Here is a 16,677-nt window from a genome sequence, read left to right as displayed (position 1 = left end):
GGTAGACAAATTAGGAGTATAGAAACACAGAGGGACCTGGGAGTGCAGGTTCACAAATCCATGAAGGTTGTGACACAAGTGGAGAATGTTGTCAGGAAGGCTTATGGAATGCTAGCCTTTATAGGAAGAGGTATAGAGTTTAAAAGCTGCCGTCTAATGCTTCAGTTGTATAGAACGTTGGTTAGACCGCATTTGGAGTACTGCATCCAGTTCTGGTCACCATACTACCGGAAGGACGTGGAGTCTCTGGAAAGGGTGCAGAGGAGGTTTACCAGGATGTTGCCTGGCATGGAGGGGTTGGGTTACGAGGAAAGGTCGGAGAAACTGGGACTGTTCTCCTTGGAAAGACGGAGACTGAGGGGGGGACATGATAGAGGTACATAAGATACTGAAGGGAATAGACAGGGTCAATAGTGAGAGACTGCTCCCTAGATTGGTTACAAATACAAGAGGACATGATTTAAGGGTGAGGGGGGAGAGGTATAATTTGGATATGAGAGGAAGGTTCTTTACGCAGAGAGTAGTGGGGGTATGGAATGCGCTACTGAGTAGGGTGGTGGAGGCGGGAACGTTGGACTCATTTAAGGTTCAGTTAGATAGGCACATGAGTGAAACGAGGATGGAGGGTTATGGTAGGGGTTATTAAATAAGGGTTAGAACCTCGGGAGACACCGGAAAGGCAGGCTTGTGATTAACGTTTTTGTCTTTTTATTCCGCAGGTGGAGGTCCACCTCGTTGTCAAACGAGGGGCATGCACACGGTGGGTCGTGCGTGGGCTGCTCCTGGAGGTTCCGTGAGTGGCCTAGTACTTCGTGTCGGTGTGTGTGCTTGATCCTGGACCGGTAGACGGGCGCCGCAACAGCTCGGTGACTAGCACTGCTAGCTGTGCAGATACATGGATTTGGGCCTGTGTCTGTGGGAGTTTGTGCATTCTCCCTGTGGTTGCGTGGGTTTCCTCCGGGCGCTCCGGTTTCCTCCCACACCCCAAAGATGTGCTCTTAGGCTGATTGGTTTTACCAAATTGACACTATTCTCCCCTGAATCTGGCTAAGTCAGGGGTTCTATTTGTAGATACGTAGGGTAGAATAGGTGTAGGGTGATGCGGCGGCGCGGGCTTGTTGGGCCGAAGGGCCTGTTTCCCGTGCTGGGTTGTTCTTTGTTCTTTGTTTGTAAACAAATTGCACAAGGAGCAATGTTTCTTTCTTTATCCTTTATCAGATAAAATCTATCTTTAATTCACAAAGGAACAACTTGCAAGCGATCAGTAATTTGAAAGACTCATTCACCACAGTTCTACCACCTCGCCCGCCATGGAATTGTAGCAGGTGAGGGATGGACAAAGGAAACGTCCATTGATCTCGGGTGGAAGTTTCCAGTCTCACTCGAGCGAGGCTGTAAAATCCCACCCATTGTGTAATTACTTTGCGATTCTGAAATGTGTGACACCAAGGAGGGCAGAGCTTAATGTCGTTACTTCAACAAAGTATTAAGAATCCTCATTGGACAATCATAGCTTCAGATGGATTTGGATAGGACAAATCATTATAAAGAGTTACTCGGTGTTTTGGCCAGGCAATGTATTCAATTGCTGAAGAATACAATCGACAGGGTGACCACACGCAGGGACATTATATTTACAATGTCTTGACTAAGTCTATTGCAAATGAGAGTATTTCATCAAACTAACATTCCTACCAAACTGAGTAAAGACAATAGTATTTAACTTAGGCGTTGACTGTTATCTCATTATTTCTCACAAATGTCATATCTGAAGAGCAAAGTAACCTGCAAAGGTTAGAAGGTTTACATCATACACCTTCAACAGTAAAAATATTGTCAGACTTGTGATCAGCGAGCTGTTTTGTCACTGACGCACAAGATGATTTAGGACAAGATGGGAGAATAATTGCACAAACAGTAGCGTACTGACTTCCAAACAAAAGCTTTGGTAATTGTGTAAGACTGCCACGTTTTAACAAGCCACTGAATTGAGGTTTTGCTACAAGTATTCATAAAATTAGAATTTATTTGCCATGGCGCTGTGAATTAGTTAGCTGATGCTGCAAAAGCCATGCTCCAGGTTTTCACACAACATGTTTGACTGCATTGACAACATGGTGGACTCATTTGTACGTCGGAAGACAGCATTCTAAGCAGATGATGATTACGGAAATTTTCTTGAGCTAACTCTTGACATTTTTCAATGTAAAGCTCTGGCCTTTTACAAGAACAGGCTGTTGTAAGATGTGAACAAATTGAATAAAGATAGTGCCACACATTTACTGTTTAACCTTGTTTTCATTTGCTATTTGTATCTGTTGTTTTTGACACAAATCAGATTGCATTGGGATGCATTCATGTGAGAATGAAGGCACTTTGGCTATCATGAAGCTTCACTTAACACTAATGTGGGGCAGATCCCCCAAGACTGAAACTCATTGGAATTTTACTATACTATCCCTGCAGCTTCTTGTTTAAATATGCCGTCAACATCTCTCCTTGAAAAACCTGAAACCTCCAATCCTGAAAACTACCACTCCATTTCCGACTTCCTTTTTCTCTCCAAAGTCTTTGAACTATCCATGCCCAGCATTCCTAACATTCAAAAGCCTCAAGGAGGTTTCCACCGTTGCAATACTAAAACGATGCTAACCAATGTCAAAAATTATATTCCATATGACTGTGACAATGGTAAAACATCCCTCCTCATCCACGCATTTGTTACTTCTAGGCTTGACAACTTCAGTGCAGTCATGGATAGCCTTCCAAGTTCTATCATCCTCTTGGGATCATCCAGAACTCTGCTGCCCATGCCCAAACTCACATCAAATCCCGCTCAACCATCATTCCTGTGTTCACTGTGACCCATGTTGGTTTCCCATTAAGGAATGCCTCAAATTTTCAAGTTCTTCTCCACATTTCCAAATCCTTTCATGGACTCACCTTCTCTCTCTCTCTCTAATCCCCTCCAGCTTTACAACCTTCCAAAATTACTACATTGCTCCAATTCTGGCCTCTGCACAATCCCAGTTTTAATTACGCCACCATTGTTGGCAGTGTCTTCAGCTGCCAAGACCCTATGCTCTGGGCGATACAATGACACAGTGGTTAGCTGTGCCTCACAGCACCAAGGACCCAAGTTCGATTCTCCTGGTGTCTGCATGGGTTTCCTCTGAGTGTTCCAGTTTCCTCCCACAATCTGAAAGAAGTGCTGGTTATGTGTATCAGCCATGGTAAATTTTCCGTCAGTGTACCTGAACGGGCACCGGAGTGCAGCGACAAGGGGATTTTTGCAGTAACTTCATTGCAATGTTAATGTAAGACTGCTTCAGACACTAATAAATAAACTTAAAAACTAAGCTGACATTCTCCCAACTCCTCTAGCTCCTTTTCTTACTTTAAAGCAGTCCTGTTTGCCCATGCATGCCCTAATACCTTATGTGGCTCGTGTCAAATTTGTTTTTGTCATGTTCCTGCGAAGCTCCTGCATTTACAGGGTGTCATATAAACACAAGTTACTGCTACTATAATATTGGAGAGTTAATAAAATTTGAAGGTAAACAAAAACTTTTATGCTCAGTCTTTTATCTCTCTCAATCCTCCCCCCCACCCCGCTCTAATTTGCTGACGTACATCAACTGGCATGGAACTAAATATTTTAACTTGAACTTTGGGCTAAGACTCTTGGTACTGTCCAGCAGCCGTTCTGCGATCTGCTGGCTAAGGAAATTTATGGTTGCTCTGTTCACAGCTGCCAGACCTCTTGCAGTAGACACTGCATTGGAAAAGTTGCATTACCCCACTGAAAATCTGTGGGCAAGTGCAATTAATGGCTGGTGCCCCTTGTTCACTGCAGTGCATAAAGTACAGTCCTATTTCACGCTCATATATGTTACACAGTATTACAAAACCTATGCATCCTTAACCACACACAATGTGCCTTTTACGATTCTGCAGAAAGTAGTCAAATCTCAAAGTTGAATAGCTTACCTCCGAGAAAAGGCCATGCACAATGGCGACAGGCAGTCATACAATGGGCACTCCTGGGCGTTGGGACTGTAACCTGCCTGTAGTAACATTTTTAAACACGTTTGCTGTCCTCCATACACCGCTGAATAGACTGGGCTCACCTTATTCTTCCCAGTATCCCATATTCGATCAGTGATAGGTATTAAGAATTCCAGCACCCTACCAGAAATCCATACATGTTATGAAATTAATGTGAATTCACACAGGACAAGAAAAAAACACTCTGCGGTCTCGTATTGAATTGTAAATAATGCAAGACTTTGAATGATAAGGAACTAATGTAACATGTACAAATTTACTTGAAGAAATTTTGAAACAGAAGCCATAAAAGAATTTTAAGTAGAATGGGTGAGATCTTTGCGGAGGCTAAGACCATGTTTTGATTGAGACTACTTAAGAGGACCATTTATCCATGCCAAGTGTACTCACTGCAACAGTGTTTCTCAATGAAATGCTAAGTACAAAAGCACATGCGTCAACCTAGAAAATAAAAAAAATTGGCACGTCCCCAAAACATTGACAATTGAAGAACAATTCTGACATGTGAAAGCGCATAGTTACAAAGTCTTTGTAACTTAAGCAGTAGGCATACATCCTTTACTTGTACCAGAAGGAAAAGAATGTGAGAGTCAGAAAATGAAAATCAAGTACTGAAGGCACAGATTTAGAAGATACATTTGTGTGTGGGAGTAGAAAATGTTTTAGGCTTGCTTCCCTGAAAATTCTAAATTTTCTAATTAACAATAACGTATTCTTCTTTTAAAATTACTAAAAATACTAGAATTGCAATGCAAATTCTACTTTATGGTATTTAATTCTGTTTCTCAATCCCCCATGTACCCAGCAATGTAATATCAATTTCAAAAATATATTTTCCAATCACAAATTGAACAAAATACATATCTTTTTAATAATTCAAGTCTGTGACTACTTACTTGACTTTTCCCATCTGGGCAGCTGCATGAATGGGCAACTGCCAATCATCTTCACTGCACGAAAGGTTTGTATCAGCTCCATTTGACAACAGCAGTTCAACACATTCTGTATGTCCTTCCTGAGCTGCTATAAACAATGGTGTGGCCTTGTCAAAGGCTTGACAATTAACATTAGAACCTGCAAAGTAGATTAAACAGTTTATCTTGCTGCAAATTTAGTTCATGGCTTATGGATGAAGAGTCATTTCCCTAGACCACTGTGCAATGCATTGGAAACATTAAGCAACAAGCTAATTATCTATATAAGAACATAAGAAATAGGGGCAGGAGTAGGCCATCTGGCCCTTCCAGCCTGCCCCGCCATTCAATAAGATCATGGCTGATCTGTCGTGGCTCAGTTCCACATTCCCGCCCTCTCCCCATAACCCTTAATCCCCTCGCTTATCAAAAACCCATCAACCCGCGTCTTAAAAATATTTAGCGAGGTAGCCTCCACCACTTCAACGGGCAGAGAATTCCAGAGATTCACCACCCTTTGAGTGAAGAAGTTCTTCCTCAACTCCGTTCTAAACCGCACCCCCTTTATCTTGAGGCTGTGCCCCCTAGTCCTGCTATCCTTTCTGAGCGGGAAGAGTCTCTCCACCTCTATCCTATCCATCCCATTCATCATCTTATACGTCTCAATGAGATCTCCCCTCATTCTTCTAAACTCTAACGAGTACAAGCCTAGTTTATTCAGCCTCTCCTCGTAGCTCAACCCCCTCAACTCCGGCATCAGCCTAGTAAACCTCCTCTGCACTCCCTCCAAGGCCAAAATATCCTTGCGTAAGTACGGCGCCCAAAACTGCACACAGTACTCCAGCTGCGGTCTCACCAATGCGGGGAGGAAAGCACAGAAGTGATGTTAGGGGTAAGTTTTTCACTCAGAGGGTGGTGAGTGAATGGAATCGGCTGCCGTCAGTGGTGGTGGAGGCGAACGCGCTGGGGTCTTTTAAAAGACTTCTGGGTGGGTATATGGGGTTTAATGGGATTGGGGGTTATAGATAGGTCTATAGATTGGTAGGTGTTGATGTGATCGGCGCAACTCGTGGGCCGAAGGGCCTGTTTGTGCTGTAGTGTTCTATGTTCTATGTTCTATATAGCCGCAGCAAGACCTCTCTACTTTTATATTCAATCCCCCTCGCTATGAAGGCCAGCATCCCATTAGCCTTCCTGACCACCTGCTGCACCTGCAAGCTGGGTTTTTGCGACTCATGCACAAGGACCCCGAGCTCCCTCTGCACCGTCGCCTGCTGCAGTTTTTCTCCACGTAAGTAATAATCCTTCCTACCATTATTCCTACCAAAGTGGACCACCTCGCACTTGCCAACATTAAATTCCATTTGCCAGTTCCTGGCCCATTCGCCCAGCCTATCTAGATCCTTCTGCAGACTCTCCACACCCTCCCCGCAATTTGCCGTTCCACCAATCTTGCTGTCATCAGCAAATTTCGACACCATACACTCGGTTCCCTCCTCCAGATCATCTATATAAATGGTAAATAGCTGAGGCCCCAGCACCGACCCCTGAGGCACTCCACTAGTCACTAACCGCCAATCCGAATAGCACCCATTGACCCCCACTCTCTGCCTCCTATTTGACAACCAGTCCTCTATCCACGCTAACACCCCACCCCCAACTCCATGCCCCCTTACCTTCTGCAATAACCTCTTGTGAGGCACTTTGTCAAACACCTTCTGAAAATCAAGAAAGACCACATCCACCGGCTCTCCTCTATCCACCGCCCTAGACACATCCTCATAGAACTCCAGTAAATTTGTCAGACACGACTTCCCCTTAACGAAACCGTGCTGCGTCTGCTCTATCAAGCAATTCCCCTCAAGATGCCTCGCTATTTCCACCTTGATACCAGAAGTCTAAGCTTTGTTAACATCATTTTGTAATTATTAGACATAAAACAATCTGAATGAATCTGTATAGCAGAAAGAATTTGCCTATGTGTTCAATCTAACAAAGCTCAAATAATATACATATCACTTCAATAAATGCAGCAAAATTAATTATACATAGCATATGTAATGATAGCTACTCTATTTTAAAAACTCACTTTTATACTGCACGCGCTAGTGAAAATATCTGGATTAACTATTTGGATTTTCTATTTCAGAAACAACTGTCCTGAGAGATTGAATGAAGTAGGATTGTTTTCACTGGAAAGACAGAGGCTGAGGGAGACCTGGTAGAGGTCTACAAAATTATGAGAGACATAAACAAGGTTGATAGTCAGAGGCTTTTCCCCAGAGTGGAAGTATCAATTACAAGGGGGCACAGGTTCACGATGAGATGGGGAAAGTTTAAGGGAGCTGTGCAGGGAAAGAATTTCATGTAGATAATGGTGGGTGCCTGAAACACACTGCCAGAGAAGGCAGTGGAACATTAGCAACATTTATGAGGCATCTGGATGGGTACATGAATAGGAAGGGAATAGAGGGATAGAAACCGAGTAAGGGCAGAAGGTTTTTTTAGTTTAGTTAGGGCATCGTGATCGGCACAGGCTTAGGGGACCAAAGAACCCGTTCCTTTGCTGAACTTGTCTTTGTTCTTTGAACAAACACATTTATTATATGTAAATTCTGTGCCAATCTACTTATCAGCTACTGATAAAATGAATGGGGATAGGTACAATGCAAACTATTTTACCAGATATCAGCTGGGATTACAATGCTGATGCAGGTGTATGAGATACAAAAACCTGAGCCACATTTAAAAGACATCCCTATTGATTGCTGTAATAACTGTTGTTATTTAGAATACTTGATGTGCTCTAAAGTAATAGATGAAAGAAACCAGATAAAGTTAAAATCCCTAAAATCCACAACATATTACCTAATTTCATCCACAAAGCCCAATTGACAAAGACAGACAAATTAATCAGGCAAAAACACTGGAAACAGGTTGTACTTAAGTGAAAATGCCAGCTTCTCCAAATTGTCGAAGGACAAAAACAGCTCATGTACTGATTAAATGTCAGAGCAATTTATTGCCAAGCACACCCTGTACTTGTTGAATTGACTGCCATTATGTAACACTTTGCCAAATTTTTAATCCACATTAGCATCCTATCTGAAGTAGTACAATTCTACAACCCATTTTTGGATGGGCTAATTGGACAAACATGGTGTTCAACAATAGTGCTTCGTTCAGGCTAGCTATATTAGTTACAGAACATTCATTATTTCTGCCACAACAAAGTAGCACGAAAGCTGTTGAATTATGCTTTATTTTTATTCACTCATGTGATGTGGACATTGCTGTCAAGGCCAACATTTGCTGCCCATTCCTATTTGTCCTTGAGAAGCTGATTGAGAGCTGTTTTCTTGATCCATTGAAGTCCATATGGTGTAGATATAACCACCATATTAGAAAGGGAGCTCCAGGTTTTTGACCCAGCAGTAGTGAAAAAGCAGCAATATAGTTCCAATTCAGCATGACAAGAGACTTGCAGGGGAACTTGCAGGTGGCAGTGTTCCATGTGTCAACTGCACTTGCGCTTCTAGGAGATACTGGGTCTGGAAGGTGCTATCACAGGAGTCACTGAAGTGCATCGGGCAGATGGTGAGGGAGTGAATGGTTAAGGTGGTGAATTGTGGTGCCAATCAAGCAAGCTACTCTGTCCTGGACGCTGTCAAGCTTCTCCAGTGGTGGTGGAGCTGCAATTCTCCAGGCAACTGGAGAGTAGACCGTCACACTCCTGCCTCTGTCCTACTCTTGTAGCTGCGGTGTTGGTGTTGAAGAAACTCAACGAGTTAAGCTTCGGGTCAATGACAATGCCCCTGGATGTCGATGACTGGATATTCAGACAGGGTAATGCTATTGAATGTCAAGAGAAGATAGCCAGATTCTCTTTATTGGAGATGGTTATTGCCTGGCACTTGTGCAGCCTATGTGTAAATGCTTTCTATGTGTTGCAACACACGGCCATAGATGACTTCAGTAACTTCAGGCACTGAACAGTGTGCAACAGTCAGCGAACATCCCTACATCTGACTTTATTAGTGGAAGTTCACTGATGAAGCAGCTTCCTGGGTCGAGAAGATTGGTCCAAAAACAAAATCTATACCCATCCTCCATGGTAAAACCCAATCTGAATATCAATGTTTCTGAGTGTCGCTTGATACAGAAGGGAAGCAGTGGTGCTGTAGTTTTTCCTCCCTCAGCTCTGGGTTGGCCGCAATATGATGTATATTTGTAGACTGTGTTTTAAATCCTTTTAGTGTTGCAATTTCAAAAGACTGAAACATTACAGGCTTTCTGGTGAGTTTAAATCAAAAGAAAAGGGAAATGTATACTCACATAACAATCAGAATGCAAACGCAATGATACATCATCGCTCAAACACAGACATATACAGACAAGATGAGTTTTCGTAATGACACACACACTTAAATGGAATAATAAGAAAACAAATCGCATGTTCAGATTTTCCTTTAAGATTAAATTGTTGCAGGCTTAGATGGAATTCTCTCCAGTAGTTCTTTGAAGGTGAATGTAAGTTGGAAGTCTTGGATTTTCAGACAAAGTTGCAGCATAACTTCTGTAGAAAAGAAATATATTTTTGCAAGTGAAACAAACTGGTCCCCCTCAACCTGTAGATATTGGCTGCTGTTTAGGCAGGGTTCTGTTCTTCTTGCCATTTGTCCCAGGCTGACGTGGCCCTGGCCTGTCCTTGAAATAATGTGATTTGCTGTCTCAAGCCAGGTTTCATCCTTCCATTGTCCATACTAATTATTTGAAGTTAGAAGCCACTGCCGCAAAATTGAGGATGAATGACAGCAGTTCACATTTGCTTGTGATAAATTGACTTCTCCCCAGCACTCTTTGTTAGGTTAGGTTGCAGGTTTTTAGACACAGTCTAGGGTAACTAGTTCCTTGTTCCGAAAATAAAAGGTGTAAATTCACAAGGGATTTTGTACCCAAAATGTACTTTCAAAGGAGACTCCACTCACAGACAATTACATTTTAAATGTGGTCACATGGAAAAATGTGGGTTAATTTAAAAAAATTCTAAAGGAGAAACCATGTTTAACTAACTTCCGGAGTTTGAGGAGGTAGCGGAATGTATCAATGCAGGTAATGCTGTTGATGGGGTGTACATGGACTTTCAAAAGGCATTCAATACACTGCCAGACAACACACTTGAGAAAAATTATAGCTCATGGAATAAGAGAGACAGTAGCATAGTAAATACAAAATTGGCTGAATGATAGGAAACAGAGAGAATGGTCTATTGATTTTTCAGGCTGGAGGGAGGTTTGTAATGGTGTTCCCCAGGAATCAGTAGTGGGATGCTTACTTTTCCTGATTAGTATTAACATTCTACATCTTGGTGTGCAAAGAACAATTTAAAAGTTTGCAATTGACACAAAAGTGGGATACATTGTAAACTGTAAAGAGGACAGTGTAGAAATTCAAAGGACATAGACAAGTTACAGAGTGGAAAGATAGGTGGCAGATTAAATTCAATGTGGAGAAGTGTGAAGAGGTGCATTTTGCTAGTGAAAACATTGAGAGACAATATAAGGGATAAATGCTTAAAGAGGTGCAGGAGCAGACGCACCTGGGTGTATATGTGCACAAATCCTTGAAGGTGGCAGGACATGTAGAGAGAGCAGCTCATAATGCACAATATTCTGAGTTATGTTAATAGGGCCATGGAGTACAAGAGCAAGGAGGTTAAGCTGAAATTATACAAAATGCTAGTTAGACTTCAGGTGGAATAGTGTACACAGTTCTGAATGTCACACTAATCGGCAGGATGTAAATGCATTGGAGAGTGCAGAAGTGGTTTACAAGAATGGTTCCAGAGATGAGAAACTTCGGTTATGAGGACAAATTGGAAAGGTTGAGCTGTTCTTCTGTCAAATCTCTTATCTGCCTTCTCTCCAAGATGTTCAATTTCATGAGAGGCTGGACAGAATAGATAGTGAGAAACTGGTTCCACTCACAAAATAATCAAAAATGAGAGGGAACACATATAAAGTGAATTGCAAAAGAAGCAAATGCATTGCATAGAAGAGTGGTGGAGGCAGGTTCAGTTAAGACACCCAAGTGGGCATTAGATGATTACTCAAATAGAAACAATGTGCAGGGATATGGGGAGAAGCTGGAGAAAGGCATCAAATCATGATGCTCGTTTGGCAGGAAGTGCAGACACAATGGGCCATATGGCCTCCTTTGGCACCATAACAATTCTGTGATCCTGTGGTAATGATTCCCAGAAATAGGAATCAAAAGGAGTCAATTTTTATCTGTGCAGAAGTTACAACAAGTCACCTGATCCATCCTGAAATCCCATCTTGGGCCATACCATTTTTTTCAAATCGTAAAAATGTTCATTGTCTCCAGCAATTCACAGACAAGAGTATGACAAGCTTGAGAGCACTGTCAGCAAGACCATCCATTACTACGCTGATGATATAGAGTGGATTGATGAGGCAGTAATTGGTTGGATTGAGTTTTGTCTTGCTTTTTAAGGACAGGACACACTTGGGCAATTTTCCACATTCTCAAGTAGATACTAGTGTTGTAGCTATACTGGAATAGTTTAGGGAGGCAGCAGTCAATTCTGGAGTACAAGTCTTCAGCATTACTATCAGGATGTAGCCGTTTTTGTATCTAATCCCTCTTGCCACTTCTTGGTATCATGAGGTAAATCAAATTGGCCATTGGTCTCAGGATACAGAGAACATCAGGAAGAGGCAGCAATGGATCATCTACTTGGTACTTCTGTCTGAAGATGGTTGCAAATGATTTAGCCTGATTTTTTGCACTGGCATGCCAGGCTCTTCACCTCTTCCTCTTCCACCTGTCAGCTGTTAAATTGTCTACCACCATTCATAATAGTTAAGAACATTCAAAGCATAAGGAACAGAAAGAGTAAACCTTTGATCCTGTCTGCCTCCCAATACAACCATGGCCAAAACTCTACTTTTCAGCTAGCTCCTCATACCCCTTGATTCCCTGAGATAGAAAATGTGCCCACCTCAACTTTATATTCAACAAGGATTCTTATAGGACAGAGAATTCCAAAGATTCACAACTCTGAAGAAATTTCTCATATTAGTCTTAAATGATTGGTCTCTAAGCTGGAGATAGTGCACCATATTCTAAGTTCTTCAGCCAGGAGAAACAATCTGTCAGTTAGTACACTAGCAAGTCCCTCAAAATCTTGAATGTTTCAGTCAGATAACCTTTCTTTTTCTAAGCCCAATTTGTTCAGCCTCTCATTGGACAACCCTCTCATACTAGAAACTAATCTAATGATCTTTCGTCACACTGCCTCCATTGCAAGTACATCCTTTCTTTAATATGGAGAACAAAACTGCACACATTATACCCAGCACTGTCTCACCAAAGCCAATATAGTTGTAGCAAGGTTTCCTTATTCTTGTACTTAAATCCCCTAGCAATAAAAAAAACATATTTTTCTTCCTAATTGCTTGCTACACCTGCATGCCAACTTGACACTCCTTCTATAAGTACCTCTATGTATCTCTGAACATCAAGTTTCATGCCTTTTCTTTTTTACACCAAAGCCAATCGTGTCACACCTCCCCACATCTTACTCAATCTGCCTTTTTGCCCACTCATTTAACATGTCTATATCTCTTTGCGACTGCTTTCTTTACTCCTCACAGCTTACATCACTGCTTAGCTTTATAACCTCAGCTTAGGTACATTACTCTCTATCTTTTCATCCACTCCATTAATATAGACTGCAAACAGCTGTGACACCATCACCGATCCTTTCCTTGCGGCACTCCACAAATCAGAGAAGCCTGTTAACTTGAAAATGCCCCATTTACCCTCATTCTGTTCCCTGTCCATTAACCGCCATCAATGATAATATGTAAAACTCCCTATTCCATTCACCTTTATCTTTTCTATTAATTTTCTGCATGTCTTTCTAAAATCCAACTTTACTACATCTACCTGTTCCCCTTTATCCAATCTACTAGTTACAATCCTAATAAAGCTCTTATAAATTCCTCAAATTTTTCACTTCCCTTTTGAGAAACCATGACTTCCAAAGTATATTGTTATGGCCTTCTTTTCAAGAGATTCCAGAACTTCCTCAATGACTGATGTCAGATTATCTGGTCTGCAGTTCCAGCTTTTCTTTTTTGTCCTTTCTTGAATAGTAGTTACATTTCCTAACTTCTAATCTATTGGGGCTGCTCTAGAACCTAGGGAGTTTTGGAAAATCCAAGCCAGCACATTCACTCATTCTGCAGCTACCTCTTTGAGAATCGTTGGTAATTTCCCATCACATTCTTTGGATCAGTTAGATTTTAGTCCCTTAAATTTCTTCAATATATTTTCTCTGCTGATATTAATTACATCAAGTTTCTCATTCTTATTAGCCCTTAGGTTACACTCTGGTTTGGGTGTGTAATTGTGTCTTCTGCTACGAAGACAGACAAAATATTTGTTGAATATCTCTGCCATTTCCTCATTCCCCTGTCTCTGTTCTAAGACACCAATGTTTATTTTGGTCTATTTTAGCTTCTCTTTTTGTTTATATACTTGCAAAAGTGCTTAAAATCGGTTTTGATATTCCTGGCTAGCTTACTCAAATTCTATTTTTCCCCTTTTTATCAACTTTCCTTTGCTGGTTTCTAAAACATTCCCATGTTCATGTTACCACTATTCTTTTCCATGTTATAAGCCTCTACCTTTAATCTAATACCATCCTTAATTCCCTTAGTAAGCCACTGATGGATTTTGCTTGCTATGTTTTTGACACATTCCATTGAAAAGTATTTTGACTTGTTTCTTTATAAGTAGGAAACATTTATCTCCGTATCTTTTAGTCCATTTATCTCCAAACCTTCTGGTCTATTTACCCGATCAACCTTGGCCAACTCTCTTCTCATACCAATGTAATTGGTTTTGGTTAAGTTCTAGAATTTTGTTTGGGACTGGAGTAGGTAGTTTTCAAATTTAAAATGGAATTCAATTGTATTATCACATTTTTCTCAAGATTATTAATGAACCCTGTCTCATTACACAATGCTAGATCTAAATACCTTTACCTCTTTATCAGTTCCACAACATGTTACTCCAGAAAATATGGCAGGATGGCAACAGCTTTGATCTGATCCACTGATCGCTTTGTGATATTGCATGCTGCTTCAACTGTTTAGCATGCAGGTAGTCCTGTGTGGTAGCTTTACCAGTTTGACACTTCATTTTCAGCATGCCGAGTGCTAGATGATCATTCTGTACTTGATGAACAGAAATTTACTCCAATTAAATACCAAGTCTGAAGCCGCTGTCTTCAGTTCCTGCTATAAATTCTGTTCCCTAGCTACTCACTCCATTCCTCTCCCAGGCACATGTCTGAAACTGAACCAGATTTTTTGTAATGTTGATGTCATATTTGAACCAGCATCCAACCATGTATTTGCACCAAGACCATCAGTTTTCATTTCGATAGCATTCATTGACCTATTTCACCTCAGTCGCAACACAGCTGTTGCTAAAGTTTTCACCTGTGTCGTGTTGCCTCTAAACTTGACTCTTTCAACGAACTCCTGGTCTGCCTCCTACATTCTACTCTATCATCTCAAGGTCATTCAAAATCTCTGCTACCTGTGTCTTAACTAGCATCAAATGTTATTTACCCATCACCCAAGCTAATTGGCCTGCACTACTCCAGATGAAGTAATGTCGCAATTTTAAAATTCTCAATCTTATTTTCAAACCCATTAATACTTTGCCCCTTCCCCAGCTCCAATCTCTGCTAGTCCCAGAGCCTTCCAAAATAGTTGCACATTTCACTCTTCCTGATTTTTTTTTCTCCTCCATTCGTAATGACATACTTTCACTTATCAGGGCCCCCCCAAGTTCAGGATCATGCTCCTTAAACCGCTCTGTGAAAATATTGCTTAAAATCTGCTTGTATTACCAAGATTTTGGTCATCTGGCCTAATAACTCTTTGCGTGGTTTGTGTCAAATTTTGCTCTCTGACATTCTTGTAAAGTGCTTTGGGATATTTAATTTTGGTAAAGGCACCATGGAAATAAGTTGCTGCTGTTGGTTCCAGCTTTTATACTGGACATATCTATTTTGCTCGACAGCTAAATCATCACGTGGTACATTTGACAGCGATAGCAGATGTAAAAAAAATCAAGTTCAATTTTATGCCATTTTTGTTCTCATTTGTGTGCAGTGTTATTAAGTATGAAAACAGCATTTTCAGAGTAGAATGCACTGGCAAACATTACTTTCAGGGAGACAGAACGATATAAAATCTTCTTCAATTTTTTCAAAAATAATATACAATATGTATATTAGTTCAACCTTTCAAAAAATCTCAATTGCTATGGAAACTAAAAGTGACGTCAAAAGGTCAGTCTGACACATTTCAGCAGCTCAAAGAGTTTCTGTATTTTGTTAGGAAAAAAACTCCTGTTCTTAATTTATCTCAGGCTGCAGTTTCTTGCCAGCAGTCACATGCTGACTGTCAGCTTTCTTATTTGGGTTCTTTGCTTTCAAACAAGTTGCAGTCCCGATTGCTAAGCAGATGCTGACAGTGCATATCTGTCAATGTTATGAGAACTCAGGATTTAGCTAAGGTCCAAATCCTCTTCTCCCCTCCCTTACCATGACCAACATTGACCACCAAGGATCAGACTTGAACAGTGGTAACTGCAGCAAGATACAGGTGAGTGCCCAATTTCTGAGAAATCATCCCCAAATGAGTAAATGCTTTGCAGGCAAGGTGGAAACAAAATGAATGCCTTTTTAAAAATAATTTCATGCCTGCCATTTTATTTGCTGTCAGTAAAATTTCTGGACTTGAACATTGCAATTTATAAACCAATCTCTTTTTTAAAAGGAGCATAATAACTTCTAATGTACAGCTATAAATGAGAATATCTGCAAATGACAACAATCTATTAGAAAACAATTGTACAACATGTTGTCACCAAAAAGTCTATTTCTTCTGAATAAAATCAAATAATGATTCAATAGTACTTTATTAATGTTACTCCATTTGGCAGGATTTTTTGGATGGTGGCATTTCCTGCCTTGCCAAATGTTCCACATTTGGTGGGGCATTAACTGGCTAAGGGCAAGACCGTGGCTATCATCTGGAAAGGAAGTCCCACCTGAGAAATGCCTGCCCATTTGATAACTGGCAGCTCTGCAATCCCAGCAGCACCAGATTCAAGCAATGGCCACTGCTGGGACTGCAGGTAATCACCAAAGGAGAAGGGTAATGAAGGCTAGACTATAGGCAAGTCCTGATATTGGTGGGGCTTGGCTAGTAGGCTGCAGCAGGGCAGTAAGGAGCTTACAGAGGATGGGATTAAAAGTCTGGGGGTAAACTGGGAGGGATAAAAGGAAGTATGGCTTACGGTGGCACAGAAGATTCCTCCCCCTCCCCACCTCTCCAGCCCATGCAACTGGAGCTCCCCACTTGGCCTGGACAAGCCCTGCTGCAGTAAAATAGCTACATGGTGGGATGAGGCACTTGTGGCCTTTAATTAGCTATTCAAGAGTCTCAAAAGGCCCAAGGAAGGCCCAACACCTCCACAAACCCTGGTAAAATGGAAGACAGACTGGGGACACATAGCAGCACGGCATGCCATGCGCTGCATTTTATGAGTTTCAAATAAGCTGGCAGAGGATCAGAATGCCATT

At 41.3% G+C, this 16,677-nt stretch overlaps 1 protein-coding gene across 6 annotated transcripts in view; it reads right to left on the bottom strand.

Annotated features, from left to right (window-relative positions):
• The window catches only part of asb3 (ankyrin repeat and SOCS box containing 3), an 84,711-nt gene that overhangs the window by 32,993 nt on the left and 35,041 nt on the right, over positions 1 to 16,677 (bottom strand). For all 6 annotated transcript variants that reach the window (XR_013888269.1, XM_080200466.1, XM_080200462.1 and 3 more), the window contains exons 6-7: positions 4,965 to 5,142; positions 3,991 to 4,188 (exon numbers count right to left, since the gene is read on the bottom strand). Coding sequence is in view for 5 of the 6 variants with exons in the window: in XM_080200466.1 (XP_080056592.1) it covers positions 3,991 to 4,188; positions 4,965 to 5,142 (376 nt within the window). In the remaining variant the exon portion in view is untranslated. The remainder of the gene's footprint in view (positions 1 to 3,990; positions 4,189 to 4,964; positions 5,143 to 16,677) is intronic.

The sequence above is a fragment of the Carcharhinus amblyrhynchos genome, chromosome 12 (assembly GCF_965287045.1).
Source record: "Carcharhinus amblyrhynchos chromosome 12, sCarAmb.v2.hapA, whole genome shotgun sequence".
Lineage (NCBI taxonomy): Eukaryota > Metazoa > Chordata > Chondrichthyes > Carcharhiniformes > Carcharhinidae > Carcharhinus > Carcharhinus amblyrhynchos.
Note: the sequence above shows the minus strand (reverse complement) of the source record. Positions and strands in the feature narration are given on the sequence as shown.